Raw genomic sequence first — 19999 nt, forward strand, 5'->3', positions numbered from 1 at the left:
CATCTTCTTAATTGCTCCTCGGATATTTTTTTAATAGGTGGCATTATCTCTTGCATTCTACAACTTATGTAATCCACTATTTGCTGGTGATGAGCTAATACCTTGTGGTTTTACTCTTATTTATCCTGGTGGGTTGCAACATTTTTAGAACCATTGTAAATTAAATCATCAAGAGCCCATAGCTTGCTACTTTCCAGGATCACTATTTGTTTCACTTTTCATAATGAAATAATTCTAAGAATTTTCCAAGTAGATTGATTAATTTTGATTCCATAGGAGACCATAAAGATATGAGTCTAAAAGTTGACAAACTGCAGGGTTTAGTAAAGCATCTCTCTTTATTTGTTCATGTAGGAGCGCCTACCTAAGATATGGAGGGAAGCTCAACGATTTTGGTGACAATAATAATACTCTTGAAGAATGCAAAGTGGGTCGGATGATTAATTTGTTCTTTTTAAATGAACAAACGAGGTGTAAGGTGAACAGATTCATAGCACTAACACCTTTTGATTAGGATTTAGGGTCGGAAATATGTTTTAGTTGAAATGATCTCGAAAAACATGGGAGGATTATGGGCATTCCTTCTTCCACGTGAAACGAGCATGTTTCTTCTTCTCGGAACATTCCATTTTGTGGCATGTCCATCTCTTGAATTAAATAAACAAACGAACAATCGTATTGGAGACTACTGCTTTCAGATCTAAGGAGAAGAAGCATGACGGATGAACCTCTCCAATCTGAAAATTAGTGTGATGCACGATCTATCCATGTACACTAACAAGCATTTAACTAATTGTTTTTGAAATAGGAAATCAAGGTGGCCATGTTAAAACTTAAAGCTTTCTTTTCGTAGTTCTCGCGTCTCTCCTCTCTGTTCCTTTACCCCAAGATTAGATTTTTTTTTTCCCCGAAGATTAGATTCTTGCAAACCTCCAAAATTCACCGGTTTCTTCGGTTCTTCTGCTTCTTTCGAAGTTTGAGAGACAACCCAATTCCCAAAATTTGTTCTTTTTTTGGTTAAAATCCATCTACGTAATGCCCACTTCGAGAATCCTCCTCTATCTCGCCTTCATCCTCCTGTTTCAGTCTCTCTTCTTGTCACCTATCTCTTCTGCCATTATCGACGACGGGGATGACGATTTGGAGGGCTTAGAAGAGCTGCTAAGGATTGACGAGGAGGAGGAGAAGCGTGGGTCGGCCCAAGGCAAGCCATCTGATACTGAGGTGGTGAGCAAAGCCCAGAAGATCGTTCTTGATCTCAGGAATGACAATGCCAAGCGTGTGATTGATGAGAACGAGATGGTGATGCTTCTGGGTTACACTCCGTGGTGCGCCAGGAGTGCGGAACTAATGCCGCGGTTTGCCGAGGCGGCGACAGAGCTTAGGAAGATGGAAAGCCGTCTCGTGTTCGCGAAGCTCGATGCGGAGCGCCATGCCAAGGCTGCTTCACTTCTTGGGATCAAGGGATTTCCTACTATATTACTCTTTGTCAATGGAACTGCACAGAGATATACTGGAGGATTAACAAGGTAACTATTTATTTCTGTGTCATTAAATAGCATTCTGTTATCATTAGGATTTGTCGACAAGTATGGATTTCCTGAATCAGTTTCTTCTGAAAATGTATATTGGTGTACCCTATCTTATTGGTTATTTCAATCATTTTGCTGAATAGCATATGCTTTTGAATGTAAGTAAAAGGATTATAGTAGACTATGTCCCATGCTATACCAGTTGGTGCTTGGGAGGTAGAAATCTATTTTGATTCGCTATCTTTCAAAGATACATATGCTGTATCACTTTTCTCTTTCAATATTATGGTGTTCATATAAATCTTTAAATTCTGTTCTGTTGACTTTTTTTTACCCCCTATGTCCTATCAAGTGCTCAAAGCCTCAAAGCCATTACCATCTTTCTTCTTTTTCTTTTTCTTATTAACAGGGAGGAGATAGTTATCTGGGCAAGAAAGAAAACTGGTGCCTCAGTTATTAGACTATCTTCAAAAGATTCAGCTGAAGAGTTCCTGCATAGGCATCATATATTTACTCTTGGCCTTTTTGAAAGATATGAGGTATACAATTATTTATCGAATCAATCTGATTTATTTCAATTTGAAGTTATAAACTTTTATGTGATGTACTAAAGGTTCCAACATGCTAATCTGATGGCTGTGAATTCTTTCTGGTTAGTTAATTACCTGCTAATAAGTTCATGAAGTTATGGTAGCCACAAGATTTAGTTGTCAATGTCAGGCTATGTTGCAGAAGTTGAAGATGATCCTTCAAACCTCCTTATGAAGCTTGAAATAGTACTCTTAAGCCACTGTGTCATATGTGCCCAGAGAAACTAGGGTTGCATGGAATTATGGGAAAATTAGACCAAGCATGTCAGTGTTCTTAATTGGCACCTTCTGGTGTTCCGGTGTTCTGATAATGCATGAGTAATTTCGTCCTCACTTAATTGGCACCTTCTGGTGTTCTGATAATGCATGAGCAGATAAAATTTATATACATACTTCTAGACCTATTTATTTCTAGATCTCAAACTAAGAAATTCCTCTTTGTTATATTCGACTCTGTGCTTGTTCATTTGCAGGCAATTAGACACTAGACACCACTACTGGGGTAGTTGTTCTGGCTCTGAAGATATGGCATCACTCACAATGATTGATAATGAAATAAATTAAGTGCAGAAATAAACATAGGGCATAAAAGTTATCAAGCTTGTGGTCTACATCCGAAGTGAATGTGGATTACATGTACGACTTATTATGCACCGTAAAAGAAGAAGTTTGAGCTCTTCCTGCATAACTGATGAGCTTAGTCTTAGCTTGTGCCAATCCATTTCTTAGAATTAAGTGATCCTTAGACTTCAACCATTAATCCTGAGATTTGCAGCTCTTTTAGTCTCAGGCATGGTTGCATAGCCATTGTCCTAACATATACTTATCTAATAAGTACCAGACACTAGCATTTCACCAAACAATATAATAATTTCGTTGCTGTTTGCCTTCCATGAACCAGTCATAAACAGGAAGCAGCATGTCTTTTAGTTGGATGGAAACTTCTTCTGTTGGTGTCCTCCTTTCCATCACCAGAATCACCACCCAAACACCAAATGGCTGCTTCTCTATGAATAATTTGGTTTTGAATCCATTGTCCTTTATCCCTTCCCCCTTTAGATATCATTATCGCTGATTCCACTCCTCTTGTTAGGTTTATATTGTATGAACCCCACAAAATTCAAGTTAATTTGAAGATATGTTTTTTAATGCTTATATGATGTATTTTTTGTTTATCTCATTCTTATGGATTCAAGCTGTCAGAAGACTCAGAAACCCGATGCTTCTTTATTTTTTTTCTTCTTGTATCGGTCTAATTTTGACATACCGTTACAAATACCTATTACACTGTCACACTGGATTATATATTTGTTGCTGACATGTTATGTAGGTAATGGAAAGCACCCTAGTTTCAAACATCTTTGCAACTATTTTTCTGTCATTTATATGTTTTGAATTGGATTTTCAGGGACCTGAGTATGAGGAATTTGTGAAAGCAGCGGTTACGGATAACGAGATTCAGTTTGTTGAAACTAATGACAAAAGCATTGCTGTAGTGCTCTTTCCCAATATTGAAACTGAGAACAAGTTCGTAGGTCTTGTCAAAAGTGAACCGGAGAGGTTTGAAAAATTCGGTGGGTTTATTGTGCTTCCAGTTTCTTGCTTTAATGCCCTTTTCAATTCTTTGGAAATCCTGTTTGAGCAATTTTGTTCTAAGATATGCAGAAAGAGCAATGATAATCTACCAACACAGCGTATTGGATATTTTGGTAAATATTATTAGAAAATATTGTAGGATCCATCCTCCTGACCTCAACCTCTCAACTTTGATAAACTTTCAGTATTCACTTCTTTTATATCAGGCATTAGCATTTTTCAGGTACTTGTGGTTCATCTGTGTAGATTTTCATTTTCATTAGAGAGGTATTAGGCCATTAGTATTGTCTTAGTTCTTCACTGCCGTAATATGGGCTCTAAGTATGTCATTTGGACTCCTGAGAATCGGAAATTTTCAATCTCAATTACTTCTTCTTAACCACTATTTCATGTAAACTGGTTTTTTTTTATACTTTATAGCTTATTATTTTCTTTTTATGCTTATATGTTGACTGATGTCAAATACCTTATTCAATTGAATCTAATAATTTACATATTTTTTGCATTTGCAGAGGGAACATTTGAAGAAGGAAAAGTTTTGCAGTTTGTGGAATATAACAAGTTCCCCTTAGTTACTGTATTGAGTGAACTAAATTCTGCCAAAGTCTATTCCAGCCCTATTAAGCTCCAGGTTCCTATTATTTATCTAATTTTTCACAGTTTTCCGCTTCTTTTATTCACTGATAAATTGGTTGATGCAAATTGTTACTTAACTCTAAAAGCTTAAGCTAGAGAACGGTGATTTGTATATTCTAATTCCTAACACTCCCCTTACTTTTGGGTTTGCTAGACAGGTGCCTCACAGTCATAGGAAAATGCTGTGAAGCATTGAAATATTTATATTTTCTCCTAGATTTCCAGTAGTAACTATGTGAATCCATGAATAGTAAGAGAGAGAGACAAAAAACTTGTTACCATTCTTTTCATGGAGCCATGGAGGCAATGGAGTTGCTTCCACCGCAAGTAGCAATAGACATAGCCTTTTGGCCAATACTCTTCCCTATAGAGGTCATCATGGGAGAGAGAGAGTCCAAAACAACCTCCTCTTTAGTCAAAACATTTGGTCTTCTCCATCCTATTTCTGAAAAAAATAGACTATGGCAGAAACATCCACTGAATAGGAATTAGGAATCCTAATAGTTTGAATGATAGGTAAAGTCTGTGTACCCAAGTAAGAATGGCACTTTATACTTGATACGTATACTATTATACTTATCGCTAATGGGTTAGAAAATTGTCAAATTACCTACTGCCTACTGACTGACTAACCATCTAGGTGCTCAGTTGACTGCGTAGGCAGGTCCCTAGACTAGAGCAGCCCACCTGTCTGACATACATATGGGGCGCCTTAGCGGCCACCCAACTAAGGTGGTTGGCGCCTTGACTCTCTTTCCTTAGATGAAAGGCTGAGGATGAAAGTAATGACTTTTGAAGAGCAAGAAGAGTGCTAGATGCAATTAGAGAATGTACATGTGAGGAAAAGGAAGGCCATGCGAGAGGCATTAAAAGGAAGAGAAGGATGACATATAGCCTTAAGGTAATGGAGGATTTGCTTTTTTTCCACTATCATTGATCTAGTGCATCTTGATAAAATTCAAGCCTTATGAAATTGTCTTGGGTTGGATTTTCCATATTTTTAACATGAAGGTTGATAGAATTCGGTTTTATGAGCTTGAACACACTTAGAAACATAAGCAGGGTCAACAGAATGTATCTATGCTTGTAGATTTATAGTGAAATTGACTTGGTCCAAATTCCTTCTAGGTTTTTATCTTTGCAGAAGTTGATGAATTTGAGGACATTGAGCTACTCCTTCAAGAGGTTGCTAGAAAATATAAAACAAAGGTATGATTTCTGATGCTAAAAAGGTCCCTTGTTGATCTTTTTACTATCTCCTACTACATTCTCTAAGTCAATATTTTGCTAATTGATGCAGATGATGTTTGTACTCGTTAATTCTGCTGAAGATAACCTTGCAAAGCCATTTCTGGCTTTATTTGGGCTTGAACCAGAAAAGCCTATTGTGAGTTCACTATAGTAGTGTTCTATTTTATATCTATAATTTTAGAGTTTTTTTTTTTAATTTCTCATGGCATATGATATTTCCCTTCATTAAGAATCACTGAATTAGTTTATCTTCATGCAGTTTTGATGCAATTAGCTACACTATTCTTGCAATCTTATGTTCTGCATAGCTTTCTTGCTTTTATTGACGTAGTTTGCTACTTTGCTGACACAACTAAGGTAGATAATGATGCTACACTCGGTTTGCAGGTTGCTGCTTTTGATAATAGAGTAGTTTCCAAGCACTTGATGGAGTCAGATCTTACCCGGAGCAAATTAGAGGTACTCTTGGCACATTTTTTTTTTCCTTATATTATTTGAAATTCTTTTGGTTGGACATAATAATTGCAGCTTCAATTAATTTGCAGGAATTTTGCTTAGGACTACTGCATAGAACTCTTCCACCATATTTCAGATCAGAACCAAAACCATCTGAAGTAAGCATTTTATTAATTTCAAATCTGTAGTATATTCATAATATAGAGGACATGTCAGGACCAGTTTGTGGGATATCCAATTTTCTTTGTCCCTGTATCACTAATCGAAAATGAACCAGAATAGCCAGCCAGCTTACATTGTTCAGTAACACTACTGAAAAAAGTCCTCATCCCATAAGATCTTGTTTCCTTTCTTTGGCTAACTATCTGTCTCATGCAACCATGAGTAACTGGAGTTTGTTTAATGTGATTGGTAGCTTATATAGAGAATACAGTTCATTATGCAGTTATCAAATCATAATGTTTTTTCTTATCTAAGATTGTTTTTTTCACCTTATCAATAATGTGTACAGTCTGATGGTTAATTTCTGAGGATCCAAGTTAAATAAGCCTAATATTTAGTACCAAATGTTACACAGACCATTCTGACTTTCACGTGTGCTGCTCAATTTGTTGAACCATACTGCCTTATCTAATTGTCAAGGTGATCCATTTTGATACAAAACACACACACACACACACATGCACACAATTGAATTCGTGGCCATATAGTAGTGAGCTGCATTATCAACAGAAAATTATAATTCCTCTAAATATTCAGCACCTCAATTAGTTAAAATCTTTGTCAGACTAACTACTTGTTGCTTGATATTCTATATCCTCTGTTTCAAACAACCATTCCAGCTGATGGTGCCTAATCTGATGAAAAATGCAGAATGGACTTGTTGAAAAGGTTGTTGGTAGGACATTTAATGCTTCTGTCTTGGAGAGTGCTGAAAATGTTTTTCTTGAGGTAATTTGACTAATTATTTCAATTGATTGTCTTTGACGTATCTTACCTCATTTTCTGTTTGTCCTTGCTAATTTTTCTTTTAGTATGGCCATAATCAACCTTTATCTTTCATTCAAGGTGCATGCACCATGGTGCGTTGACTGTGAGGCTACAAGTAAACAGATAGAAAAGTTGGCGAACCATTTCATAGGAGTGAAGAATCTAAAATTTGCAAGAATAGATGCTTCTCTTAATGAACACCCAAAGCTGCAGGTAAGTTATTCTATCATTATTAATGGAAAAAAATCATTGCTGATATAGAAGTGGACTCATTATTGGATGTTGATTTATGACTGGTAGACTGCCCCTGTCTTTCTTATTGACTTCCTGCATTCTTGGAAGTGTCATCTCAGTATTTTTGTTTTGTTTGGTAGCTGTTCTCCGATCGAATTGGATGCCTTTACCAATGCTGCAGCTGGTCAGACACAAGAAAAACTAGGATTAAGAAACCCAAAGAACAAGACATGAATTCATGGTCTTAAAATTATAGAGTACTGTAATGCATATAAAGCTGAAAACAGGGGAATCTTAGTTTTTCTTGTTTTTTTCTTTGCAAAATAAAAAAAATAAATTAAGAATTGAAAGGTATTGTTCAGCTGTTACATTGACCATTTCTTGTGTCCTTCTCTACGAGCAAAGAGAATTTTGGTAATATTACATTTTAAGATGTGCATGTCATGGTCATATTTCTTTCCTATTTATATCTACTTGGATCAACAGAGAAGAACATTATTTGACAACAAAAACAACCTTCTATGATGACTTATTGAGTTATTTCATGTCTCTTGTAGGTAAATAATTTCCCAGCTCTCTTATTTTATACTGCTGGAGACAAATCAAACCCGGTATGTACAAGAAGATATAAGATTTTTTTTCCAGTATGTTCTGTTATGTCGGTATTTTTAACATTAGTCACACTATTATTGACTTTGCAGATCAAATTATCTAAGAAATCAAGCTTGAAAGAAATGATACACTTTGTGAAAGAAAATGCGAGACTGAAAGATGATGAAAGCCTCTCAAATGCTGACCAGAAGAAGGATGAACTATGATCGATCATTTTGGCTGCTCCGAAGTTTCATTTGTAGGTCAGAAAGAACTTTTAACATCTTTTCAGATGTTCAAGAACATACAAATTTTGGCTATAAGAAATCAGTTCATGCAACTCCATTAATACTGTAGAACCACATGAATCATCCGCTGCAGTGATGCCATCAATTCAAAACCCTAGACCGATCGGAGCAAGAGTTTGGATCGATTAAAGCTATCGTTAGCGATCTAGAGATTTCTTGGACGCAGGGGATATTTCTGCTATTTTGGGTAGGAAGAAAGAATATAACTACATAGAGGAGCTGCATGAATATAATAACAAAATAGGAAATTTTTAGCTCACACCTAGTTGGCAGAAGTTGTTTCTTTTCAAGTATCAAAACTGTCAATAGATTGTCCACCATATCAAAGTTGTTTCTTTTCAGATCATTGAACTCTATTAAATATATTATTTTATTTATTAAATACAATTAGTCAAAGTTTAAATTTATGGGTAAATATAAAGTTGACTTTCTAAATTTTTATTTATGTGGCTTAATCCTTTTTTTAGTTTAAAACCGTTCTTTTTCTACCCAAAATTAAAAAATGAAAAAAGATATATTTTTTAAGAAAAACTGTCAAAATTTTGACTATTTTATCTTCTATATATATATATATATATATATATATATATATATATATATATATATATATATATATTAATATTTGTAATGTTTAAAATATAAAAGTGAGAATGTTTGAGATGGGAAAAGCACAAAATGATTTTTAAAAAGAAATTATTATTTTTTGGTACATTGTTGTAAAATTAAAAGGGCAATTTGTTCTTTTTATATTAAAATTAATATCGGTTAGACAACTACATATATGTTAGAACTATATAAGAGGGTTGAGTGATATGAAAGAAAATCCATGGAGATACTCTAAATTGTTATCAAAGATGACCTTTTAAACGCATTTGATAGAATGTGATAGTCCTAAGTCTCGAAGAGGACTTTGACAAGGGTGCCCTCTCGCTCCATTATTTGTTTATTATTGGTTCTAATATCTTTCCTTACTCTCGGAGAAAGAATCTAGCATTAAAATGACACATTTAATGTTTGCTGATGATCTTTTATTATTTGGCAAAACTAATCATGGTTGGGGAAGTATCCAAGTTCAAATCTGTTAGTCGACAAGTATTGTCTAAGTTCTGGCCAAGCTATTAATCTGTAGGAAGTCATCATCATCTATTCTTTTCAGCAAAATACAATAATAAAGTTCAAAAAAGCTTAATCTCTTCTCTTCTCAAAGTGAAGCCCCTTGCTGCTAGTGATTGACAAAATCCAAATGAAGCTTTCAGGATAGAAATCCAAGCTTTTATCTCAACTGGGTCGCCTTTTCTTCTTTTGAAGTCGGTTTTAAGCTCTATGTCTATCTTCTTCTTCATGGCAAGGTCCCTCGTACTGAAGTATACCCTACCCCAATCGCTTTTATTTAATACTGGAGCTTACCAATTTTACATTTTTTACCCTATCATATATAGTATTCTATTCATCACCAGATATCTCTGAACTATTTTGGAGGTTTAATTTGATTCTATAGTTAAGTTAACTTAATGGTCGTGTTAAATTATGTACTATCAAATAATAGGATGTGACTCACTACTTGTAAACCAACTTCTGTACTTAGCACTATTTATATCTAGACCTGATCAAATGGCCCGGCTCGATCGGCCCGAACCCAACCCAGTTTGGACTCGGCCTGGCTCGAACCCTAACTACCAATAGGTGGCACTGACCAGCCCTTTGTCTGCCCGGCCGATCGTTTAGCCCACCTGTTCTGCTATAGTATTGTTTTATAATTTTTTAAGCCCACCTCTCCCATTGCGGATCAGCCCATCATGTACAATAATGTCTGTATTGTTAAAAAAAATTAATGTATTATTTTTTTAAAGGAGGGAAGAATAAAAATATTTTTAAAAAATGCTAACAGTAAAAAAATTCTAAAAATAGCTAAATAATTCTGAAAATTAGTAAAATAGGACCTCTATATTTTTTACCATCTTACCCTTTTAACAGAATTAAACAACTAGTTTATAGGAGCTTGACGAGCGATAACGGATTAGACTATTCTAGCCTGGCTCGACCTACTCGCAGAGTCACGAGCAAGTCGGTGAACACAATGGCCAACCCAATTAGCTAAATAGGTCGACTCGACCCGCTTAATAATCACGTCTATTTATAGTCACTTTGGGAATTATATTTTTTTATTAAAAGTACAACCATTATTTTTAGAATAACAGTTAAATATCATAATAGTTGTATTCTAGAATATAAATATTATTCATTAATAAAAGTAGATCTTATGTGGCACATTAACTCTTACTAATTTATCTTTGATATTTATCATATTAATCACATCAAACATAATTATTACACTCTTATTTTTTAAAATATAAATAAATATATAAATAGTTATTCCTAAAATAAAAGGCTCATTTTGGGCGGCGTGATAATCCAACTTTTAAACATGTTTGGATTTAGATCAATCATAATCGGATCATAACTCATAAATGGGTCAACTAACTCGTTTATAACCCGAATAAATTTACTTACAATCTGAATAACTTATGCTACCTAATAACCCATTTATGATTCGTATAAGTAGTTTAATAAACATGATCATACTTAGAAATTTTGGAATCATTTAAATCTCACCCAACTCTAAAGCTAATCTAATCCGGTTGCCGCCCCTAATTTTAGGAATGATAAATAAAACTTCATATTCTGTTCTAGAATTGTCTTTGTTCCGTAAGTGAGGGAGACACTGTAACTGAGATAAAATCTCAGATCTTCTGCACCTAATAAAATATCTCGTACTACTGTGGCCGTCCATGATGTGCGCTGGAGTGCAAGATATTGTACCACTCAATAATAACTGGCATGAAGGCTGTCTACTTCACTCCAATAAAGAAGAAAGCTACAGATTTGTTCAGCAACAGTATAAAACAAAACCCAAAGGACAGAAGAAAAAGAAGAAGGATTCCCAGAAACATAGTTTAGAAGAGCAGGTCAGCCTCCATATGGCAATAGAAAATTGAGGTGCAAAAAGGGTCTCAAAATTCCAAATGTGAGTTGCTGGAAGGAGACTTGGAGAACCCAATCACATGGTAAGTTTCTTTTTCATTTATTTTTTTACTTGAGTGCCAGACTAACAGGCCTGCCTCATTATCTTTTTCTCCACTTGTTTGGACTTTCTTCCATTACAATCAAGAATGCAGACAGTGGAGCACAAATGATTCCTCTTGTTGACCAAGAAAAAGGCAGCTGTAAAGCAAAGTAAAAGTTTTGTTTTCATCAGAAGAACTAGAGCTTTTGGAGATCATTTATTATGCCTGCCAATAGAAACCCATCTTATTAATTAGTACAGACTCTCCTCCCAGTAGGGTGGGATCCTGTGAGATTGTTCTTTTGACACCATCTCTTGTTGGCATTATGTTTCAAACTTACCCTGTCATTGAATCATCTGGACTTGATTGAAACAGGACTCTTAAGTATAATTCTTTTTTCTTCTTCAGAGTGGCAACTACTGGAGTCTGGATTGTTTTACCTTGCAAGCCATGATTGATGAGCCCTCCTCACTATCATGAAGAAATTTGTCATTCCAATCATTTCCAACTCATAGTACATATTGTTTTATTTTTCAGTTGGTAGAAAGTATGAACTATATCCATTACAAAGAAGTGGAAGTTTTGTGTACAATGAAAAGAATAATTTTAGATGTGTAAACAATGAAAAGAATCATTTAGCTCTTAGTATTGTGGCAAACAGGACATACATAATTAAATGAGAAGAAAGGAACCATTTCAAAGTCTCCAAAACCTGGTATTTATGTCACACTTCAGGCCTTTCGAAGAAAGAGTCAGCATTAATGGTTAAATAAGGTGTGACTTTACAACTGATCAAAGTGCCATAGGCTTAAGAGCCTCTACGATAACTGTAACTATCTTTCTTCATCTTCCCCATTTCCATTTCTTGAGTGTGCTGGCCCTCACTGCTTGATCCTGATGGGTTCTGACCATATTCACTGGTTGGAGCACTGTATTGACTGCTTGCATAATCCTGACTTACGAGTGCCATTTTCCGGAACTTCTTCATATCCTCATTGTACTGGCTAGAATCATAATCAGAACTGCCATACGAACCAAAAAATCGGCTGTGTCCCGGTCTCATGCCTTCATTCAGATCCTCGAGAGACACATCTCCTTCCAATGCCCGCACAACCTGATTGATTTTCAGAAAACGTGAGTGAGAAACTCAACTTAGTCTAGACATACAAGCCAATGCTGAAAGCAAATGGCCATCGCAGGTAATCTGCAATATCTACAAGGTTCAAAGGAGAAAACTAGTGAGTTGCTTGTTGCCTACAATGCGAGTTTAGTCTTATAGATAGTAGGAACATTTAAAAAGCAATACACTATGGAGATAGATCAAAAAATGCAGAAACTAGTAGCTGTGTGATCTTAAGAAATGTATCCCAATATAACTCAATGTAGTACAACCAACGCTTTATCAAACATAATAATTCCCAAATCAAAGTACCAAGAAGTAAGCCATGTACCAATTAACTTTGAAAAATAGTAACACATCTTTTTATAAATAAACTACATCTCGAACAAAGAGAAATCTACATAGAAAAGAATCCTATATTTGACAGTAAGACTTTATTACCAGAACATAAAAAAAAGTTATTTATTGTGGTTACCTGACTCATCCGTGGCCTACGCTTTGCAGAGTGGCGTACACAAGCAGCAGCACAAGCAATCATGCGTGGCATCTCATTGGTGTTATAGTTCCTTTCCAACCGGGGATCAACTAAGGCATCATAATTGCCATCCTCAAGAGCTCGAGTAAGGAGAGGCCTTGCCTGCAGTAAAGGAAAATATTTGAATTTCCATAAAGTAGTGCTAAGGGAAAGAAATATAAAGAACATTTTTTAGGAGTTGTTTCTTTAAGTAGAATGACTATTGCTCAAGAGGATAAAAAGTTCAAGCTGCAGACAAAAAAAGCCTTCTCAGCCTCATTGGAAACATATTATGAGAATGATTCCTTCAAAAAGAATTGATCAGGATACAAGGTTGTTAACTGAAACCTCTTTCTTACTCCATCCTTAGTTAATGAAAGGACAACAGACAGTGGAAAAAAATTGAAGCAAAACGCTAGCAAAGAATTACAGAAGGCACTAACCCAGTCGACCAAGCTGTCATCCATAAAAGATTGGCTCGAATCAACAGGTCGTCGTCCAGTGATTAGCTCCAGAAGCATAACTCCAAAAGAGAACACATCAGATCTATCTGTGAGCTTTCCAGAGGATGCATACTCTGGTGCCAGATACCTGAATACATATGCTACTTGTCAGATGGTAATTGAGCCTCCAGATTCCTACATAAGACTACTAAATTCTATAAGATTAATTCAACTACATAGTATCTAGTAGGTAGCTTGCACATTCTCATAACACTATATTGGCATGTAAAGTAGCAAAATTCAGCATAACTTTATTCGAGCGCATGAATTATGCAATATTCAAGTAACTAATAGCACATTCACTACTCATTTACTACATCCTTGGCATTCTGGAAAATCCAAACTCCAAAAGAGATGCAATAAATCCACTCTGCAATAATGGGTAGAGACAGAAGATATTGTGGGTATAAGAATTAAGAAATAGTGTGATTACCCGAATGTGCCCATCACTCTGGTGGAAACATGGGTGTTGTTATCAGAAGAAAACTTTGCTAGCCCAAAATCTGCAACCTGCAAATAAGCTCCAGTTAGCCAGCATACATCAAAAATGACTGAAACTTGTCACCAGAGTTTATGGGTCCAGCAACCTCATGGTCATTATAATCATCAATATCATGTACGGATGTTTTTAAGACATCTAGTTAACCATCCAAAGATAAGATCAACTCAGAAAATATATGAAACTTCCTTTGGTTTTGTCAACCTTGACTACCAACATTGTCAACAGTAAATCTCATAATTTAACTAAGGAAATCTAAATATTTTTATCCAATCAAAAGAAATAAAATCATAGAAATGATATACACAGATGATGAATAAACCAATTTAAGATGTGAAATATTAGAACTTTAAGAACACTAGAGCACAACCATATCTTACTGATCGGTTTGGGCCTTGTCAGACAAGGTTCATTGATAAGAAAAAATTTCAACTAAATACAAGCTCATGTTTAATAAAGTGAAAGAGTATGGCATACCTTAGCTTCAAACTTATAATCAAGAAGAATGTTAGCTGTCTTTATGTCACGATGTATAATCTTAGGATGGCCTGTTAAAGAAAATAAACTTTTGTCAGAACATATCAACCATTTTCATTTAAGTAATATAAAAATAGCTGAAGATATAACTCACAATCCTCATGAAGATACGCCAATCCCTTTGCAGCACCCAAAGCAATTCTCAATCTTGTGGGCCACTCCATAGTTGGTCGGCCTTTCCCTGAACAACCAGGAAGAAAATTGATTGTTCATGAAAATGTTTAAAAGAAAGCTAAAGGATAACGTGAACAATAAATAGCATGCACACAGCAAGTAACTCATATTACATCCAGGTTCCCTCAATGAACTTCAAAAGTTGCTACAAATTTAAATGTGATCATATGAGACAATGACAATGTCTCTATTCATTATGAAATTTGGATTAGCTTAGTCATACACAACACCAATTCAAGGAAGGTAGAGGCATAGCACATCAATTGTTTCATAAGCTTAGTCACCTTATTTTTCTAGAGGGTGAAAATAGAAAAAAAAACAACTAGAAAATTTCAGTCAAGATGTAATAATGTATATGGAAAAAAACTACAATAAAGAGAATGTTATTATTAGTTTATTACCATGTAAATGAAACTCCAGTGTATTATTCGGAACAAATTCATAAACAAGCAACCTCTGCCCCCCAGAAATACAGTAGCCGACCAATGAAACCAGATGTTTGTGATGTACACGACTAATAATTTCAACCTCTGCCTGGAATTCCCGTTCACCCTGTCCACTCCCAATTTTCAATTGTTTGACTGCAATTTCTTTGCCATTTGGTAGTATCCCTTTGTGCACATATCCAAAACCACCTTGTCCAAGGAGATTGGCATCAGAGAATCCCTCAGTTGCCATCGCCAATTCGTCAAATGTGAAGGTGCTCTTTGAGAAGCCAAGGAAGGTACCAGGTGATGGTGGAGGGAGTACTTCGCCACCAGAATAATTGGAACCAGAACCAACACTACTGCTAATCACAGGTGGAGGAGGAGGCGGAGGGGCTGCAAATTGACCAGGTGAATTTGGAGGGCGCGAAGCAAATGGAGGTGGAGGGGGAGGATGTGGAGGTATTTTGACAAAATGATCTACAGGTGGAGGATTATTTTGCTGCCAATTCTGGTGTTGTCCACCATATGGATCATCTGGAAGCATATAACAATGGTGAACCAAATTAAAAGAAATCTTTATATAATAGGAATGCTTGTAAATAAGCAATCATTCACATGAATGCATAAACCATGTCGCGACAAGAACTTCTTGAAGAAAGCAGTATCTAAAAGCACGGATGAAACAAAATAGAATGCATAGCATAAGTGAATATTTATGCCTTGTAGAACAACTCACATGAACAATATTTCTCACAGTTTAACTGTTTTCCACTTTTAGAATTACAGCTATTTAAAATCATATAATACAACACCACCACACAATATGATAGACTGGTTAGCATGCAAACCTATTGTCGATGAATTGTTCATAATGTGAAACCATGTCCAATATTATCTGCAACTATCAGCAATTCAGTACATAAAAATATCACCACATTAAAGTGAGATAACTACAATCCAATCAGCTAACATGTTTGGATCCGTTAGCTGAACCAAGTGCTTCCCATAAACCAAGGTAGACAAATTACTCACCATTTCATTAGACATGGATATAACAATAGAAACCCTGGTCCGTTACTAACCAAATGCACAGAAAACACCACCTAAATGTGTCCTCACTTCCACGAAAAGAAAAATCAAATTTTTACAGCGACATTTCAATTCAAACCCCTCCACAGAAACATGGGAATTGCATATATTGGACACAGAAACTGCATCAACACAATTCATGACAGTGAGCAATGTCGAGCAAGGGAAACAACAATCTGAACTACTAAAATATTTGGATTCATTAGTTGAACTAAGTAACCCAATTTGACGTTCACAAACTAAGATAATTAACATAAATCTAACTAAGACAAGATAGCAACCCTTTCTTAGATATAATCTAACAATAGATCCCTTGACCCACTACCATTCAAATGCAAGGGAAACACCACCTAAATTTATTTACCTGCGTATCTTGTTAAAAAGAAACTTTTGCAACAGATCACTATAAAAACAAGAACTCAACAATCAAAAGCACCTCTTTTCTTCAAAAAAAGAAAAGAAAAGAAAATTACACAACTGAAGGTAAATGAAATTCTTCCAGATCTAACATCTCCCACCAAGCAAAAAAAGATACAAAAAAACCTTTTTTTGGTAACGGAAATTATTATTAGAGAATAGATCGTACCCTTATAAGGTGGCGGCGGCGGAGGACCACCGTACTGAAGAAAATGCGGCGATGGACGCCTCTTCTTCCTCCAGCAACAGACGCATATAAAGCTGGCGAGCAACAGAACCACCAACCCACCCACAGCCACACCCACCACGAGAGAGGTCGAGACGGAGCTACCGGACGACGGAGGAGACGGCGGAGACGTCGTCTTCGGCGTCGACGGCGCTGTCGGCGTAGATCTACCCGACGGTGCATCTGGCGTAGGAGGAGAGAACGAAGGGGTCGCCGTCGCCGGAGGAGACGTAGATGGGTCGACCGGCGCTGGAGGAGAAGTCGATGGGGTCGCCGGTGCCGGAGGGGAGATCGACGGAGGAGTTGGGGGAGGTGAGGACGCCGGAGGAGGAGAGGATGCCGGTGCCGGCGGTGGCGCCGAGGGAGTAGCCGGCGGTGGTGCCGAGGGAGTAGCCGGCGGCGGAGCGCTCGCCGGAGGAGGAGGAGCCGATGCTGGGGCTACTGCCGGGGGAGGTGTGGTCGCCATTGGCCTCCTTCTCTCTCAATGTCCCTCTATTGGCTCTTCGTCTTCTTCCTCTTCAGCGATAAAGGCAGCTTTTTTAGGTTTCCATTGCTTCACTCTCTCTCTCTGCTTACCTTCCTATATTAATAATGTGAAGTGATAAAGAGTTTTTAATAACGAAAAAGAAATACTCATCCACTTCGTCGGAAAGCGTGAGAAATGGAATTTTGAGATAAGAAAATTAATTCCGTGGCGTCGAAAGAGAGAGAGCCGACTTAAAGCATCGTACCCGTTGATAGTTACATCTGACGGCGACGGCTAACCAACAGCCGGCTTAACTCAGCCAAGCCGATTAGTTTAGCTCATATGGCCTGCATTAGAGAAGACAGGGTGTGCTCTATTCTTCAAGGCAACGGATGGAACAGAATGAAGCCGATCGCCTGCAACTCTGACTGTAGGAATCTACTACGAGCTTTGGCCGGAAGCCAACGGTATTTTGCAAATCAGCACCTATATTTTAATCTTACTGCAGAAACGACATGCTTTTTGGACCCCTTTTAAAAAACCTCTTTGTGTTTCGGTTCGGTGCAGAGCTGCACATGGCAACATGAGCAGTGGGCCCGTCAATTTTCGATCGGTAGTTCGCGTGATTGGCGCATTCAAACTGCCAAAATATTCTGAAAAACACCCCGTACTTTATTTTTATTATTATTCACACCTACTCTTTTGAATATTTATTTATTCCACTCTTATGTTTTACTTTCAATAAAGTCAAATGCACATAATAAAGTTGAAAACATTTTTAATAAATTTCTTAAATGTATTTTTATATCTTATATTCTCTCAATAAAATGCTGGTTTTTGCCTGTTCCTTATTTTTCCTTTAAAAAATAAATAGGAAGAAACATTTAATGTCGAGATTCTTTCTCATTCCAAATAATCTGCGAATATTCCTAAACCTGAGGCGTCGATCTGTAAATAGTCCCAGTCAGGGCTTCTTCCTCTGCACATAATCCGCTTCCAGAGATTGGTGCGGTTGGGTGGGACCCACGCGGGGTCTGCCCACGCTTTCCAGTCAATTATCTTCATTGCTGTAAAAAGCTGGTGCGTAGGTTGGCGACCATCGCTTTCCACATCGGAGGAAGCCTCGAAGCCTTAATTAAGACACCAATAATTATTAATTGATTAACTCTGACCCCAAGCTGGAGTCCAACACTAAACACGGCACGTTATTAATGCATTAATCCCCCTCCGGAGGGGTTGGTTGTGATTTAAGTTTAACCATGGAGAAGAAGTTTTTGAGATCTAACTTGAGGAGCTTTTATCCAAGACGTTACGGTTTGCAATTATATGGATTGCTGCAGCGCTCGTTGTTTCTATTCGATTAACGTCTCGTGACTCGTGAGTGTGGTCAGGTAGGTGACTGCTCCTAAGTTGTGAGGCCGCCCAAATCTTTTGGACCCTAACTCAGCTTAATTAACCCAAACTAGTAGCACACCTAGACCCGATCAATCGCCTCAATCTGCTCGTTCCCAGGCTGGTCTAAGCCTAAACTACTAATGGACGGCATGAATCAGTCCTTTGCCTGCATAGCTCGGTCCAAAAGCCCGTCCATTAGCCCAATTTAAAAACCCAATCCAGAAGCCTGCCCATCACCTCGCACGAAAGCCCGCTCGTTTAGTACCATTAATTTTTTTAACATATTATTATTTTTCTAAAAAATGAGAGGAACAGAAATATTAAAAAAATAAGTTAATAGTAAAAAAAAATCTAAAAATTCAAGCCAACCCGGCCTAACCCACTTGCGAGCGGGCTGGTGAACATAGTGGCCAACCTAGTTGACCCGACCTAGCCCGCCCGATGATCCTGTCTAAACCCACCCTGAAAGCTTCTATTATTGTTGTTGTTGCTATTGTTATTATTATTATTATTATTATTATTATTATTATTATTATTATTATTATTATTATTATTATTATTATTATTATTATTATTATTATTATTATTATTATTATTATTATTATTATTATATTATATGATGATTCATTTCCGACATTTTCTATATTGATAGCTCTTATGAATCATGATGACTATATCAGGCTAATGTTTCGTCCTGCCTCGCAGACCAGAAATCTCTCGGCCGAAACCCAAACCGGTCCGATTAGGCCCCATGGCGGCCACCTAGTATTTTCGGCCCAAATCCGGCCTAGCCCAGCCTATGGCCACCCATAGTATCAGAGTAAATAACATTGTTTATTGAATTTGATTAGCTGTAAAATTGAAGTATTAGTACTTGAATGTTACCAAAACTGAGGCCCCAACGACTTGGGCATTAATAAATTAGAGTTGGTCTACTCAGGGAGCTTCATTTTTATTTAGAAAACCTATATTTGCGCATATAAAGTGTAATAAAAATATTAATCTTTAGCTCATAAGAACTAAGTTAAGCTTATATGCAATATTTTCACATTCACTTTAACTAAGTAGATGTCAAAAATGAACTATTGCAACAACTATCTTATATCCTAAATAAGTTTGAATATTCGTTTCTAGATTTTTTTTTTTATATCTTAAAGTGAGTTAAAATTAACGAAAAGATATTAAATGAATATTTATTTTTATAAAAAGTAGGTCTTTTTAATAGTGATAAGGTAGATGTTTTTGGTTGTAAATTTTCATGTTATCTACTATTGATAATAGAGACATATATGAGAGAGCATGTTAAAGACATAATATATATTATTGGTCTATTATTCAAATAATCTAAACCTTTAATGAGTTATAATTATGTTCTCAAAATT

At 36.5% G+C, this 19999-nt stretch overlaps 2 protein-coding genes across 2 annotated transcripts; one reads left to right on the forward strand and one right to left on the reverse strand.

The window, feature by feature from the left end:
* Positions 1 to 62: 62 nt before the first annotated feature.
* LOC140764268 (protein disulfide isomerase-like 1-5) lies at positions 63 to 8570 on the forward strand. Its single transcript, XM_073102738.1, has 13 exons — positions 63 to 1529; positions 1942 to 2071; positions 3531 to 3696; positions 4231 to 4349; positions 5483 to 5563; positions 5655 to 5741; positions 5993 to 6064; positions 6151 to 6219; positions 6935 to 7012; positions 7130 to 7264; positions 7843 to 7896; positions 7987 to 8139; positions 8234 to 8570. The coding sequence occupies exons 1-12, from the start codon at positions 1036 to 1038 to the stop codon at positions 8101 to 8103; spliced, it is 1602 nt and encodes a 533-aa protein (XP_072958839.1). The 5' UTR covers positions 63 to 1035; the 3' UTR covers positions 8104 to 8139; positions 8234 to 8570.
* A 3292-nt stretch (positions 8571 to 11862) lies between these two features.
* LOC140764267 (proline-rich receptor-like protein kinase PERK15) lies at positions 11863 to 17336 on the reverse strand. The gene is made up of 8 exons (XM_073102737.1): positions 16700 to 17336; positions 14998 to 15558; positions 14517 to 14603; positions 14363 to 14433; positions 13820 to 13896; positions 13327 to 13474; positions 12845 to 13006; positions 11863 to 12363 (listed from the first exon to the last, which is right to left on the reverse strand). The coding sequence occupies exons 1-8, from the start codon at positions 17220 to 17222 to the stop codon at positions 12058 to 12060; spliced, it is 1935 nt and encodes a 644-aa protein (XP_072958838.1). The 5' UTR covers positions 17223 to 17336; the 3' UTR covers positions 11863 to 12057.
* Between the last annotated feature and the right edge of the window lie 2663 nt (positions 17337 to 19999).

The sequence above is a fragment of the Typha angustifolia genome, chromosome 8, assembly GCF_048772165.1.
Source record: "Typha angustifolia cultivar Huaian chromosome 8, ASM4877216v1, whole genome shotgun sequence".
NCBI lineage: Eukaryota > Viridiplantae > Streptophyta > Magnoliopsida > Poales > Typhaceae > Typha > Typha angustifolia.